At 40.9% G+C, this 17264-nt stretch overlaps 1 protein-coding gene across 1 annotated transcript in view; it reads left to right on the plus strand.

Moving 5' to 3' along the window:
• The window catches only part of KLHL1 (kelch like family member 1), a 213955-nt gene that overhangs the window by 172215 nt on the left and 24476 nt on the right, over positions 1-17264 (plus strand). The window contains exon 7 of the mRNA XM_061445293.1: positions 13095-13319. Within this exon, the coding sequence (XP_061301277.1) occupies positions 13095-13319 (225 nt within the window). The remainder of the gene's footprint in view (positions 1-13094; positions 13320-17264) is intronic.

The raw sequence follows: 17264 nt of genomic DNA on the forward strand, positions 1-17264 counted from the left end.
TTTCTGGCTCTGAAATCTATAGCCTGTTTAAATCCTGAATTCATATGTTTTTATTTACTTAAATAAAAATTAATAAATTTACAATTATTCACAATTCTAAGTGCACCAGTACATTATTATTAATACAATAAAAATCACATCAACATCACAGTAAATTCAACAATAAGGTCTTCATTGAGCATTTTGGTTTCCAGAAGCCTTAATAAAGTTTAAGATCTCTTTTTTTCTCTTACACATATATAATATGTGTAAAATAAATATATTTGTCTGTTTTTTCTTTCTGCTATTTTTTTTTTCCTATACTTCTGGAAGTTTTCAGTGGCACCTGAGAAAATCATAACTTCCTGTATCTGTGGAACAGAGACTTAATCTAAGACAGTGGGGCCTCCTATAGAGCTATCACTGTCATGTGTGCCCATGCTATGCAGCTGTACCATGAAAAGACTCCTATGAAATTATAGACCCTTCATGACCTGTAGACAAGTTGGACCATGTATGGCCTCTCTCTATCCATTGTTTCCTGTTTCCTGCTTTCTTTCTGATATCATGCTAGTTTAATAAGGGACTTGCATTTCTTCTTTTTCCAATCACTTAAATATCTATCAGTTTGCAGAGATCAAGTGTGGTAGTTGATATGACAACTGAGAAAAGGACATGATTTCTGCTAAAACCAAAACCAAATAAAGAACATATTTAAAGGTGAATGAGGGACTAAAATTGCATCAGCTTTCTACTGACAAGTAGAAAGATGAAACATCAGTAAAAAAATGAAGTACATACAAAACATACAAAGGTTAAGTTTAACGTGACTCATAATTTACTGTTAATTGCTTACTGATTACTTTCTGTGAAGGCAGATATCCATCATAATCACTTTGACCCACATAATCGCATACTTATAATACCACTGACCACCTAAATTCTGTGGGTGTTCCCTATTGAAGGTATATATATCAAAAAATGCCCCTTACAGAAAATACCTGCCATATTTCATATATATCTGAAATTCTTATATTGTTTTACTCACATAAGTACAGTCGTGATCTGTGGTTACCGCCCCACTACCCTTTTAAGTGAAAACCTTATTTTATAAACATCCATTAGTTTATTATTATCCAAAGATTTTAGGAAAGCAAGTTTCACTTGCATTCATGATGGCAAAGACTGTAACTTGGCATGTTATTGCATGTTTAAGGATGTATTTATGACTAGTATACTTTCCTAGAATTTTGTGCAGTGAGATTTTGTTGCAATTTTCTGATGCACTTTGACAAGTCAGTTGGATTGATGAGTCACTCATTTTCTGACTGTTCATCTTGTTTCGATTGCTCTAGTCACTCCAGTATATCAGGGACTAGACACCAACACCCACTATCAATGTTAGAAGAAAAAAATTGCAACTCTTATAATCCCTGTTATTATCATCTCTAGAATAGAGACTTAAAAATAGACAAATAATCTGTTCTGCTTTCCCTGTTAACAGATGAAAAATTGATATGTATGTTAAAAAATACATGCATGTACCTCTGTATAAAATGTATTTTATATATATATAAACATATGTGTGTATATATATATAATATTAATCTAAAGTTACATTGAAGTTCTCACCTGCCTACATGTTTACACCTGATAAGAAAATGTAGTGATGCTAGCCAGTGATGCTATCTGACAGATTTATATGGTATACCTCTATTTTGATGTTGCATTTCACCTTAGCATCACTTCCTTACTTTCAGGCTCTACCCTGACAAATGTCTGATGTCCTACTACAGTGGAGTGCACATTGCAGTTCACAAAGTGGCTCTCATTTCTTTGAAATTGTTTCCTGACAGTATGACAGGACTATTGCAGGGCACAAGCTTGCTGTCTTTATAGCAGCTGGTGCATGCTGTGGCCACAGTCCGAGGGAGCTGGTATTAGAGGTTTAGTTGGACAATCTTATGGTGTTATTCCAGTTTGTAACCTAAATTTCTCACTTTTAGAAAGAAGGGTTTCTGGAAAAGGTTGTGGATAAGGAAGAACCCTGGTGCTTATCCAATTCTTGTCCAAGCAGGGGACTGGACCATGAAGAGAGATGAGAGATATATTGTAGAATCATAGAATCATAGAATCATAGAATAGTTAGGGTTGGAAAGGACCTTAAGATCATCTAGTTCCAACCCCCTGCCATGGGCAGGGACACATCACTAAACCATGCCACCCAAGGTTTTGTCCAGCCTGGCCTTGAACACTGCCAGGGATGGAGCATTCACAACTTCCCTGGGCAAACCATTCCAGTGCCTCACCACCCTAACAGGAAAGATTTTCCTCCTTATATCCAATCTAAACTTCCCCTATTTAATTTTTAATCCATTACCTCTTGTCCTATCACTACAGTCCCTAGTGAAGAGTCCCTCCCCAGCATTCCTATAGACCCCCTTCAGATACTGGAAGGCTGCTATGAGGTCTCCCCGCAGCCTTCTCCTCTCCAGGCTGAACAGCCCCAACTTTCTCAGCCTATCTCCATATGGGAGGTGCTCCAGTCCCCTGATCATCCTCGTGGCCCTCCTCTGGACTTGTTCCAACAGTTCCATGACCTTTTTAGATTGAGGACACCAGAACTGCACACAATACTCCAGGTGAGGTCTCACGAGAGCAGAGTAGAGGGGCTGGATCACCTCCTTCGACCTGCTGGTCACGCTCCTTTTGATGCAGCCCAGGATACAGTTGGCTTTCTGGGCTGCGAGCGCACACTGAAGCTGGCTTATGTTTATTTTCACATTGACCAACACCCCCAAGTCTTTCTCCACAGGGCTGCTCTGAATCTCTTCTCTAATATTGATATGGATATTACTAAAGAAACAGTTTGGTTGATCAGTGTCAGGAAGAAGATTTACAAGGCTTATTCAGAAAATGAATGCTGAAGTCTGGCAATTGCCCAAAGTTAATGTTAAGAAAGAGTCCAGCTAGTATGAGGACAAGATTAAGATGAGAAACATCCTATCCTAAAACCAAATGTGGCCTTCTGCAGCTCTAAGGCAAAAACCCCTGTAATAGGATTTTCAAGATGTCTCTGAAGATCAAGCCTCTGGAAAAGCTCTGCCTGTCACTGTGCATTACAGGAGTGCACACATTTTTTCTCACCAAAGCAGCCTAATATGTAACCTGCTATGGAGGTGAATGTGAGCTCCTGGATCTTTTTTTGCATCTTAAGGTATCCTCTGCAGTCAAGCATGCCTGTAACAGGAATCAAAATGCTGTGAATGTTTCTCTGTATACTTTGAAGAGAGGACAATGATCTCTGCATAAATCTCCAACCATCTCTCCACAAATCATGCCCCTTATTTTGCACCCTCCAGGGGACCATGTGGTGTCAGTTCCAAATTGCTGAGACTGAAGCACAGAAGATATGTAGATCAGGATCAAAAAGGCTGCAAGAGTGCTGTGTATTGTGAAGTGAAAAAGTGCTTGCTGACTTACTTTTTCACTTCCACTCAGTTCATCTGGGTTTCTCTAGTAAAGGACTGTTTTCTTGTAAAATTCCTATTCCCTGTAATTTTTGACACCTCATCAGCCTCTTTGTCTTCTGAAAGCTTTGTTTCTAAAATCACACTCTCCAAAGAAAAATAAACTTTGGAGAGGTTTGTCTGTTATGGGGATCTTAATCCTCTGTATGCTACAGTCAAGGAACAGCCAACCACAACAAAGGATATGGAATTAATAGACTTTTGCACAAATTTTGGCCAGTTTTCATCCCCAATCTAGAGGTCAAGAGGCTGTTGAATATGAGCCAGCTCTGTGCTCAGGTAGCTTGTATTAGCAGAACTAGGGAAGTATAGGGAAGCCTCACCTGTACCTGGCACTGGTGAGGCTGCACCTGGAATACTTGTATTCACTTCCAGGCCCCTCGCTACAGGGAAGAAACTGAGTTCCTGGAGTGTGTCCAAAGAAGAGCAGCAAACCTGGTGAAGGGTTTTCCTATTTTTTTAGCTGGAAGAGAGTTAATTTTCTTCCCAGGAGCTGGTGCAGTGCTGTGTTTTGGCTTTAGTCTGAGAATAATCTTGATAACACACTTGATGTTTTAGTTGCTGCTAAGTAGTGCTTACCCTAATTCAAGGACTTTTCAGTTATCTTATGCTCTGCCACTGAGTAGGAGCACAAGAATCTGGGAGGGAACACAGCTGGGACAGGTAATTCAAACTAGCCAAAAGGATTCCACACTATAGTGTGTCATGCTTAGTATTTAAGCTGGGGGGAATTTGCCAGAAGGCGCTGATCACTGCTCGAGTATGGTCTGGGCATCAGTCAGCTGATGGTGAGCAATTTTATTGTGCATCACTTGGGTTTTTGGGGGGCTTATTCCTCTCTCCAGATGATGATGATGATGATTATTATTATTGTTATTATCACCATCACCATCACCATTATCATTATTATTTTACTTTATTTCAATTCTTATACTATTCTTATCTCAACCCATGTATTTTTTATTATTCTTTTCTGATTCTTCTCCCCATCCCGCTAGGGGCAGGGAGTGAGCAAACAGCTGCATGGTACTTTGTTGCTGGTTGGGGTTATCCATAACAAGTGTCTAGAAAGTAAGTCCTATGAGGAGTGGCTGAGAAAACTGGTGTTTAGTCTGGAGAAAAGGAGGCTCAGGGGAGACCTTATTGCTCTCTACAACTACCTGAAAGGTAGAGGTGGGTGTTGATGACGAACAAGCTTTTGAACTGTACTTTTTACCATGGAAATAGAAGCATTATAGAACTCATATGCTGAAGTTCTACTTTTTAACATTAATAGATTCCACATATAAAAAAATTCAAGCATGATAGTGTCGTGGTTTAAACCCAGTCAGGTAACTTGTTCACTCACTCCCAGTGAGTGGTGCCGAGCTGACAACAATCAAGGTCCGTGTCCGTCTTCCCCCCCCCCACCCCTGCACCGGGGCTCTCCCCTTCCCTGCTCCCGGAGGAACGGGGAGGAGGATCGAGAGAGTGCAACTCCTACGGGTTGAGACAAGAACAGTCCAGCAACAAATCACCACCGCTACTATCAGCTAAAACAATGATAAGGGAAAATAACAAGGGAAGAGAATACGATACCACCGGCCAAGAAAACGAGTTCCACCCGGAAGCTCCTGTCCTTCCGGGTAACTCCCAGTTACCCCCCACCCCGGGCATGACGTGCTGTGGTATGGAATACCTCCCCGGCTAGCCCGGGTCAGGCGCCCCGTCTCTGCTTCCTCACAGCTTCCCCTCCTCCCTGGCAGAGCATGAGCCTCACAGAGTCCTTGGTCAGGGTAAACATCACTTAGCAACAACCGACAACATCGGTTTCACCAACACTGTTCTCAAACTAGAAGTCAAAACACAGCACTGCACCAGTTAACACAAAGAAAAAAAAACATGACTGCTACTGCTGAACCCAGGACATTATCCACCCCTTATTCCATACCATTCACGTCGTGCTCAGATCCCACATTTTCAATACACCATCGCTCTCCCACATATATACATCCATATACATACAGACCAAGAGGAAAAAATCATTTTCTTAGTGCATGGACCAATCCCTATAATGCTGCCGAGTCCATTCGGTCCATGATGTTCCAAGTTCATTCTCTGTTGGGATGATGGCTGGAGGGAAGTCAGGGCCAGTCGCTGGTGACCTGGAGACATCTAGTTGATGGGCTATAAAAGCATTACACAGCAGGCAACAGCATACAATTGAGTTCACTGACTGTTTTCCCCTAAAATCAAATCCCCTTGAGGTATACATTGGACTTCCCCATCTTCCCGCATTACCCACCAAGTATATCCAGGTCCCTGAGCAAAAGCAATCCCACGAGTGGGTTTGCCTTTACCTGAAGCAGGAATAACCCAGACTGTCTTCCCCAGCAAATTCTTCATATGCACCACGGGAACTTTGTCCCCCTCTACAATATGTAAAAGTTCTGACTGGGCTGGGCCAGCCCTGTTGGCAGATCCTCTGGTGTTGACCAACCAGGTGGCCTTTGGTAAATGTGTATCCCAATGCTTGAAAGTTCCCCCACCCATCGCTCTCAGTGTAGTTTTTAACAGCCCATTGTACCGTTCGATTTTCCCAGAGGCTGGTGCATGGTAGGGGATGTGATATACCCACTCAATGCCATGCTCTTTGGCCCAAATATCTATAAGGTTATTCCGGAAATGAGTCCCATTGTCTGACTCAATTCTCTCTGGGGTGCCGTGTCGCCACAAAATCTGTTTCTCAAGGCCCAGGATAGTGTTCCGGGCAGTGGCATGGGGCACAGCGTATGTTTCCAGCCACCCGGTGGTTGCTTCCACCATGGTAAGCACATGGCGCTTGCCTTGGCGGGTTGGTGGCAGTGTGATATAGTCAATCTGCCAGGCCTCCCCATATTTATACTTCAACCATCGTCCTCCATACCAAAGAGGCTTTAACCGCTTGGCTTGTTTAATTGCAGCACATGTTTCACACATGAATAACCTGAGCAATAGTGTCCATTGTTAAGTCCACCCCTCGGTCACGGGCCCATCTATATGTTGCATCTCTGCCCTGATGGCCTGAAGTGTCATGGGCCCACCGGGCCAAAAATAATTCACCTTTATGTTGCCAATCTAAGTCCATCTGAGCCACTTCAATCTTAGCCGCTTTATCCACTTGTTGGTTGTTCTGGTGTTCCTCAGTGGCCCGACTCTTGGGTACATGGGCATCTACATGACGTACCTTCACCATCAGGTTCTGCACCCGGGCAGCAATATCTTTCCACAGTGCAGCAGCCCAGATGGGTTTACCTCTGCGTTGCCAGTTGCTCTGCTTCCATTGCTTCAACCACCCCCACAGGGCATTTGCCACCATCCATGTGTCAGTATAGAGATAAAGTACTGGCCACTTTTCTCGTTCAGCAATGTCCAGGGCCAGCTGGATGGCTTTCACCTCGGCAAATTGACTCGATTCACCCTCTCCTTCAGCAGTTTCTGCAACTTGTCGTCCAGGACTCCATACAGCTGCCTTCCATCTCCGATGCTTTCCCACAATACGGCAAGAGCCATCAGTAAACAAGGCATACTGCTTTTCACTTTCTGACAGTTTATTATATGGTGGGGCCTCTTCAGCACGCACCACCTCCTCCTCTGGTGACATTCCGAAATCTTTGCCCTCTGGCCAGTCCATGATGACTTCTAGAATGCCTGGACGACTGGGATTTCCTATTCGAGTTCATTGTGTAATTAGTGCAGCCCATTTACTCCATGTAGCATCAGTTGCATGATGTGTAGAGGAGACCCTGCCTTTGAACATCCAGCCCAGCACGGGCAGCCGGGGTGCCAGGAGGAGCTGTGCTTCAGTGCCAATCACTTCCGAAGCAGCTCGAACCCCTTCATACGCTGCCAGTATCTCTTTCTCAGTTGGGGTATAGCTGGCCTCAGATCCTTTGTATCCCCGACTCCAAAAGCTGAGGGGTCGACCTCGAGTCTCCCCTGGAGCTTTCTGCCAGAGGCTCCAGGTAGGACCGTTCTCCCCAGCTGCAGTGTACAGCACATTTTTTACATCTGGCCCGGTCCGGACTGGTCCAAGGGCTACTGCATGAACTATCTCACGTTTAATTTGCTCAAAGGCTTGTTGCTGCTCAGGGCCCCATTTAAAATCATTCTTCTTCCAGGTCACATGATAGAGAGGGCTTACAATCGAACTGTAATTTGGGATGTGCATTCTCCAGAACCCCACTGCACCCAAGAAAGCTTGCGTTTCTTTCTTATTAGTTGGTGGAGACATTGCTGTTATCTTGTTGATCACATCTGTGGGGATCTGTCTACGTCCATCTTGCCATTTTATTCCCAAAAATTGAATCTCCTGTGCAGGTCCCTTGACCTTACTCCGTTTTATGGCAAAAAACAGCTTTCAGCAGGATTTGGATTATTTTCCTCCCTTTCTCAAAGACTTCTTCCGCTGTATCGCCCCACACAATAATGTCATCAATGTATTGCAGGTGTTCTGGAGCTTGCCCCTGTTCCAGTGCAGTCTGGATCAGTCCATGGCAAATGGTAGGGCTGTGTTTCCACCCCTGGGGCAGTCGGTTCCAAGTGAACTGGACACCCCTCCAAGTAAAAGCAAACTGTGGCCTGCACTCTGCTGCCAAAGGAATGGAGAAAAATGCATTGGCAATATCAATCGTGGCATACCACTTGGCTGCCTTTGACTCTAGCTCATACTGAAGTTCTAGCATGTCCGGTACGGCAGCACTCAATGGTGGTGTGACTTCATTCAGGCCACAATAGTCTACTGTTAGTCTCCATTCTCCATTAGACTTTCGCACTGGCCATATGGGGCTATTGAAGGGTGAGCGGGTCCTGCTGATCACCCCCTGACTCTCCAGTCTACGGATCAGCTGATGGATGGGAATCAGGGAGTCTCGGTTGGTGCGATATTGCCGCCGGTGCACTGTTGTGGTCGCAATTGGCACTTGTTGTTCTTCAACTTTCAGCAACCCCACAGCAGAGGGATCTTCTGAGAGACCAGGCAAGGTGGACAGCTGCTCAATTTCCTCAGTCTCCAAAGCAGCAATACCAAAAGCCCACCGGTACCCTTTTGGGTCTTTGAAGTACCCTCTCTTGAGGTAGTCTATGCCGAGGATGCATGGAGCCTCTGGACCAGTCACAATAGGGTGCTTTTGCCACTCCCTCCCAGTCAGGCTGATTTCAGCCTCCAGCACAGTCAACTCTTGGGATCCTCCTGTCACTCCAGAAATATAGATGGGTTCCACCCCTTGACAGCTTGATGGCATCAGGGTACACTGTGCACCGGTATCTACTAGAGCCTTATACTTCTGTGGGACTGATGTGCCAGGCCATCTGATCCACACAGTCCAGTAAATCCGATTGTCCCCTACCTCCACCTGGCTGGAGGCAGGGCCCCTCTAATGGTCGTCACAGCATTGGACACTTAAGTCGTGTTGAAAGGGATTATTCTTCATTATCACAGGAGCTCGAGTAAAATCAGCTCTTCCACTCCATCTGGGAAACTGCTCACCAGAGACTGAAGCCGTAGCTCTCATGGGACTATCAGTCTTGGCCCTTGCTCCCCTCTTCAGTTCACTCACCCATTCCTCCAAAGCTGAAGTAGGTTTTCCATCCCACTTTGTCATGTCTTCTCCGTGATCCAGCAGGTAAAACCATAGGGTACCCCGTGGCGTATACCTTCTGTATCTCCTCTCTTGAATAATAGGACGTCTTTTGTTAATAGCTGAGACGTGTGTTGGTACACGTGAGGAGCTGGATAAATCAGATACATCGTCCCTCAATTTGTCGAGGTCCTGGGTCAGTTTTTTCACAGCTGAGATGATGGAAGGAGTGAGATTGTCTTCGAACTCTCGGAGTTTATGAACCATTTCATCCACTCTTAGTGGTACTATGTCATTCCAGGTCACTGTTGCCAATGAATGGGCATATGATGACGGTGCATTCCGTGTAAGTTTTCGCCACATGGGTCGTGTACATTCAACTTCATCTGGATCTATAGGTGTATCCCCGTTATTCGGCTTGATGTGATAGATCATCTCTACGATGGCCGATTCCCTCAGAGACTGGATGCCTTTGTCTATAGTAGTCCATTTGGCCGAACGACTCGTAACATCGTCCTTGTACGGAAACCTTTCTTTCACAGCTGCCAAGAGCCTCCTCCAAAGGCTGAGAGACTTTTTCTCTCTTGCAATTGCTTTGTCAATTCCCCCTTCTCTAGCAAGTGATCCCAGCTGCTTGGCTTCTGTACCTTCTAGTTCGTGACCATCGGCCCCATTGTCCCAGCATCGGAGTAACCAGGTGATGATGTGCTCCCCTGGTTGACGGGTAAAATCTTTTCGCATATTCCGCAGCTCGGTTGAGGTCTGAGGTCGAGAAGTTACCTCTTCTTCTTCTTCTTCGTCATGTGATGATGACTCCTGATCAGATTCTGGACCGGGTGGTGAATTCATTGGTTCTTCATCTCGCTTCACCCTTTTTGCCTCCTTTTTGCTTGTTCTCTTGCGTACAGGGGCAACTGATATTGGTACGAATTGGTCCTCTGTTTTGGCTGCAGTGATTATCACTGTGGTTTGAGTAGCGACTGTACTTGTTGCTGGGGGTGGTGTAGCTACCGTGCTTGGAGCTGGGGTAACCGCGCTGTCTGTTGCAGTTGAAGTTTGAGCAGCTGCTGTACTTGCCACTGGAGTAGCTGCGCAGTGCATTGCAGCCAAAGTTTGAGTAGCGACTGTCGCTTTGCCCTCAAATCCGCCGATATTCTTTTCCTTTTGAAGGTGCTGGATAGTGTTGAACAAGGCCCTGTAAGCATAGGCCAAGCCCCAGCACGTTGCTGTGATTTGTCCATCTCTGGTATGGCCAGAATGACCACACACCTCATTTAAGTGTTTTACTAATTCTTCTGGATTTTGCAGTTGTTCGGTAGTGAAATTCCAAAATACTGGAGGGGCCCACTGACCTAGATACTTGCCCATACTATCCCACACACCCTGCCACTCATGGCTGTCCAGCCTCTGGGAAAATCTCTCGGTCCTCCTACATCGTCTTTTGACCCCAGACAAGACCCAAAACTGAATCTGCTTAACTCTTGAAATCAGTAGTGGGCAAAACACACTCTGTATGCGTGTTAGCATGGTGATTCCCATCACCATCAGCAAACAAGTCTCAACAGCATTAAAAGGCCATTCAAAAAATTCAAAACTCTCAAATGTAAATGGTCTGGGGGGACGACTAGGAGGGTAAAAGGATGTCTCCTTCACAGGTTGAGCACCTGAGGAGGAGAAAAAAGATGTGTAATTGCTAAGCACCTCCATCATATACCTCCCAAAGTATAAAGGTGGTGACCACACTGGGAACATAAACCAGATCAGTTTCATGATCAATGATTCTATTGTATTACAAGTCATTACCATAAAGTACAATGGGATAAAAACCTTAGCCCAAGCCCCACACTTGAAAAACACTAATACAGCCAATACCGGATGGACGTAAGATATGGTATACTGAAACTGTGAGATCAAGAGGAAAAACCTTGAGAGCCAATAAATCAGCATTGTGACGAGTGACTATCAATCCAGTCAGATCTGTTCTTATCTCAACCCCTCCTGCTCCACGTTGGGCGCCAAAAAGAACTGTCGTGGTTTAAACCCAGTCAGGTAACTTGTTCACTCACTCCCAGTGAGTGGTGCCGAGCTGACAACAATCAAGGTCCGTGTCCGTCTTCCCCCCCCCCCCCTGCACCGGGGCTCTCCCCTTCCCCGCTCCCGGAGGAACGGGGAGGAGGATCGAGAGAGTGCAACTCCTACGGGTTGAGACAAGAACAGTCCAGCAACAAATCACCACCGCTACTATCAGCTAAAACAATGATAAGGGAAAATAACAAGGGAAGAGAATACGATACCACCGGCCAAGAAAACGAGTTCCACCCGGAAGCCCCTGTCCTTCCGGGTAACTCCCAGTTACCCCCCACCCCGGGCATGACGTGCTGTGGTATGGAATACCTCCCCGGCTAGCCCGGGTCAGGCGCCCCGTCTCTGCTTCCTCACAGCTTCCCCTCCTCCCTGGCAGAGCATGAGCCTCGCAGAGTCCTTGGTCAGGGTAAACATCACTTAGCAACAACCGACAACATCGGTTTCACCAACACTGTTCTCAAACTAGAAGTCAAAACACAGCACTGCACCAGTTAACACAAAGAAAAAAAAACATGACTGCTACTGCTGAACCCAGGACAGATAGCATAATTTTATTAATGTACATCATTATAATATGTCCTGCAGCACCAGCAAACAACTGTATCAGATAATCTATAATTTTGTTCTTTCAAACCTAAAGATTAATACATTTACATGGTTCTCAATTTTAAATTAGGGGCAAAAAGATAAATAAATATGTCTCCTAATTGAATGCAAAAATTGCTTCATATACCTTATGGCTTCATGAAACTAGCAGGGGATTTAAGGCACCCAGTGGAATTGTACATTATTGCTGCTCTGCTGTGCTTATATACAAATTGAATTTAAATTAAAGCTTTTTTTAACAATTAACAAAAGTATTGCTTTCATGATGTTTGTTTGCACTTGGTTCATTGCTTTTCTATTTTCTATGAATCCTAAAAGAATTATTTCCCATGGAATTCTAACCTTATATTATAATCCAAATAGTTAGCTGTTAAAGTTTAATAATTTTGTTGATTCTTTCTTTAGGGATATTTAAACTTTGAAAATGAAGCACTCTTACGTTTATCTAGAAATAAAATGTTGGTTACATTTCAGATGAACTATCAAGTGTTGCTTTTAAGGATTAACTTAAACTCATCTGCATTTAAATATTTGTGCTTTTGCTTTAAATTTTCCTACACTCATATTACAATTAATGGCATGCATTACATTTTCACTTTCTGAAATCTAGTTACGTTAGTTATGCTTCCTTTGTCCCTTGTTTTTGTTAATAAACTCTTCATTTTATATCTCATCTTTGTATATTTCATACAAGTTTTTTTTTAACAGCAGAGGCTTCTTAATGACTTTTTCATGATTAACTGGTAAGTTACTTTATATGTAATGCTCTTTATAGCTTTTGAGTTCATCTGTGAGAGTAATTCAAATAACTAAGTTCAGAAGGAAAAGTTTTTGACTGTGTATGGAAACATTCTTTATATATTTTGCTTGAGATTGTAAATATGTTCTGTACTTCCAGCAGAAACATGTCTGAAAAAAACCTATATATGAGTACTTAAGAAATAAATTACGGACAACTTCTAATACAACTTCTAATTCTTGATGAAAATATGTAATCTTACAGGATTTTTTTTTACACTTTATGTAAGATTGGAATCAAGTGTAACAAGATTAGTTATCTTAGGTATGCCACTGAACTGTAAAAAAAGTTATATATATATACACACACACACACATATATATACACACACATTCCAGGGACTACTTTATCTAAAGAAACAAATATTTTTCAAGAGGTTGGAAGTACTCAGAAATTAATATTAAAATTTTGACACTTTTAAGAAAAAAAAAATAAGCTAATGACAATTTTGTATGCATTTGGTATACATTATACTATTATTCTATCATGTCTCATCAGGTGCTACAACTATTGAAAAGTATGATCTCAGAACAAACATCTGGATTCAGGCTGGAGTGATGAATGGCAGGAGGCTTCAGTTTGGTGTTGCCGTCATTGATGACAAGCTGTTTGTCATTGGAGGCCGTGATGGTTTAAAGACATTAAACACTGTTGAATGTTACAATCCAAAGACCAAGGCTTGGACTGTGTTACCACCAATGTCAACACATAGGCATGGCTTAGGTAAGGACAAAAAAATATAAAAAAGATGCCAGATTTTTCAGCTATGTAATTTGTAATGGAAAACTCAGCACTTTCAAGCTATTACAGCACTCTGAACAGTAGCAATAAGTGATTGCATTGTTAATTTTTCTTGTTGATTGCTAAGAATATATACAAGGTTAAAGTACGTTTGTATTATTTACCAAAATAATATTGGGAAAAATGAAAAAAAAAAAGCCACAACAAATGAAAGGCAGAAGAACAAGGAAAAAAAAGAACAACTCACTGACAAAACAGTGAAATTTTAGGTAGTTTAGGCTGGTAAGAAAATTCAAGTTTATATACACTGATTTCAAAAACGGACATGTTTATCAAGCAATCAAGGTATTATTTATTTTTATTCAAATCATATGTTTTCATTAATGTAGTATGCTAGGAAATAAAGGCTATAAACACTGTACCAGTGATGGATTTATTTACTTTACAAAGTATTTGTAACAATAGTTTTATCACGACTGATGGCATATTTTCCCATAGCCTGTTTTCAGATAAATTGGAGTTTTTCTTTGTTTTATTTTGGTTTTGGATTTTTTGGGTTGTCTTGGGTTGGTTTGGTTTTTAGCAATATTATCTAGCACTGTCAGCATTGATCAAGCCACACTGTACTCCTCAAACAAATATACATTTGTATATTTGTTCTCAAACAAATATATATTTAGTGGTGTTTTTAAAATTATTTTTTAAATTAAGCAGAAAACATTTATATGGTTTTCTATTGCATATATCATATATATATAGTAGAAAAAAGCTCCAGTTTATTTGACTACATAAATAATTATGTGATGTTTCAAAATATTTTTTATTCTTAAACATAAAATTATGAGTTTGTCTTCTTTTTTTGTTTTTCCTTAAAGAAAGGACTTTAGAATATATAGGACATACCCACCAGAATATAACTTCTATAAGGTACAGAAATCAGTAGAAATGTGCTCACTAGCTGTTCTGCTGAAGTCACTTGGGTGTGACAGAATCATTACATCATGAAAAATAGAAATGGAAAAAACATGCTAGGTTAAGATGTCCATTCCCCTGAATGACAAACAACAGCAAGTCCTTTAAATGTACTACTGTGTCAGTATCTCACAAAATGAAGATTCTTCCCCTTCCCGACCATTTTAAACTTATAATATGCATTTGTACAGTGGCTGGCACAATGCATTTTTGCTATTAAACTTGTCTTTCTCACAATAAAAAGTAGTGATGAGAATATATGTTGTTAGAATCGTGGAACTAAATAGCTCAGTTTTGTTTCCTAAGATTAAATTTAATAACAATGCTGCAGAAATACATATAATGCCTCTTTTACCAGTGTTCCAGAATGTTACAGAATCTGTTTTTAGTTTCAATGCTGTTCCTGCTGTTCCCAGTGGTGGTGAAAATGCAACAACTTCAGCTATAACACAGGAAAGTATTAATAAATCATTAAGGAATGCTTGATAAAGAAAAAAAGCCCCAAACTTTTCCTAGTTTCTGTAGAGCCATGATCAAAACCCCTTTGTGATCAGTTCAAAAATATGTATCATTTTAGATCAATAATTCTATAGACACTTTTTTAGTAAACTTAAAAAAATACCTTAATAGTTCAAGAAAAGCTGTTCAGGAATGGCAAAGTTAGGACTGAAGAAAAACTTGTATGCTTTCTACAGGACTAAAAATGGAACATAAGTCATTTGACCACTTGAGCGTTTTTTTTTTATTTGTGTGGACACACTTCTGAGTTTTATATTCCAGAAATTGGGGCTTTTTGTAAGCAAAATGTGAAACGAGGAAAGAATTATGAACTGGGATTTTATTGGTGAATATGAAAATGGTTAAATGCAATTGTTTGGGAAGCAGTAGAGATGTGCTTTTGTTCTTTATTTGTATGTGCATAAGTTGTGATATGTTATTTCCCGAGAAGAAATTTCCCTAATAGAATTTAATTGCTGTTTTTGTTTTAGTTTTGTTGTTTTTTTTTTTTCCCCCAGGAATCCCATAAAATTATTATTTCAGTAAATTCAGTTTGTAATAAAAAATAGTCTCAATATTTTTTCTTTAATGAGATGCTTTCCAAAGAATTTTAATATTTTAAAAAAAATATTGTTTAACAAATATTTTTTAGCATGTGTGATAGCTTAAGACATATTTACAGACTACAGTTTTAGAGACCTAACGATTAGGGTAGGATTCCCCCCCCAAGTAGGCATATATACAATGGAATAGAACAGATGAGGTGACAGTCCCATTTCCATTAAAAAAAAAAAAGTTTAGTATTAAATAATATGTGGCTTGGAGCAGTTCCTGCCTCTCAAGGTACAACTAAGATTATTGAGTAGACTGCAAACTGGAAATCTGCTTCCTGAATCTCTGTTTTTTTTTTTTATGAATGATGCCACTCTTTAGACCTAGATTGAAAGTTAATTTTCAAGTCAGTGAGAGTTTAATTTTCATTTATTTTGAAAACTGTTGCCATGGCAGTTAAACAATGATGTTATTTTAGATTGAGTTTGAGTCCCAATAAATACATGTTTGTCTATAGAGTTACAATCTATCAAGAAAATATTTAAGGCATAGTAGAAAACATTATGTAGACTAGGAATATAAATAAAAGCTTAATACAACCATAACAGTTACATCCATGGTAACTGTAAAAGAAACAATAAAAAATGTGAATAATAAAGGGGATTCTTTTTCTTCTTTATCTGCTCACTTACAGGATAACATTTTCTTTTTCTGTATCACCATTAATGGGTTACAGAGGAGGCAAAAATGACAAATTCACATCGTCTATTAAGAGACAAATAGGGGATTTGTTTTGTCTTGGTGGTTTGGTTTTCTTTTTAAAGTTTTACAGCAAAATATTCCCAAAGTTTATATATGTCCTTGTATGTAAAATAAACCACTATGTGGAGAAAAAAAAAAAATACAGAAGTGAATAAACAGACGTGTGAGAATCTGAGATTCTGTTTCAGACATCAGGGCAGATAGAAACCTTCAGTGTCCTTATGGACAGGAGGCTTGAGATGAAAGGCAAGAAGAAAGAACTGTCAGTAAAATAAGGACAATTGTATTAGCTTTGAAACCAACAGACCAATCTTATAGCAGCTTATACGCTATTGGTATGTTAAAACTGTTATTATTTATGATTAATTACTTTTTCAAAAAAGAGCTGTAAGCACAGTAACTATTTAAAAAGAATTCTTGAAAGATATATTTTTTTTTGCAGAATATTTGCTACAGTGACATAAGCTAGAACACTGGATAAAGGAAAATTTTCCAGATACTACTTTGTTAGAGCATACTGACAACTGAAAATAATACAGCCCTTCATACAACCACACATGTATAATACCAAATTTTACTGCATTAGGCCATGATATTTCATATTTCCATTTGTAGACAGCTAAACTGGTGAATATTTAGACACTATGAGCAAACGACCGTGACATTTATCAAATCAAACTTGAAACAACAGAGCTGTGAATTTGCTTCATTCTGTGCATGTCACACCTGCAGTATATTCTGCTTGTACAGGAAATCTGAGATGCTTTTGGACCTTGACCTATTGGCAATCATAAACAACGCTTTCAGTCATAACAGACATAGTCCTATATTGCTTATGTGATTCCATGAGCACAAACAAAAATGTCCACTACTTTGTTATTTGTGTAACAAGAAGAAACAGTTTCCACCTTGTTGTAGTTTAACCCCAGCCAGCAGTTCAGCCCCAGGTGGAAAGGGGAAGAGGATCAGAAGGTTAACAGTAAGAATAGTTGTGGGTTGAGGTAAAGACAGTTTAATAGGTAATGCAAAAGCCGCACACACGTGCAAAGCAAACGAGGAAATTAATTCACTCTTCCCATCATCAGGCAGGCATTCGGCCATCTCCAGGAAAGCAGGCCTCCATTACACCTAACAGTTACTTGG

The sequence above is a fragment of the Pezoporus flaviventris genome, unplaced genomic scaffold, assembly GCF_033815535.1.
Source record: "Pezoporus flaviventris isolate CSIRO_AGI_PZ_B2104156 unplaced genomic scaffold, CSIRO_AGI_Pfla_v1 ptg000003l, whole genome shotgun sequence".
NCBI lineage: Eukaryota > Metazoa > Chordata > Aves > Psittaciformes > Psittacidae > Pezoporus > Pezoporus flaviventris.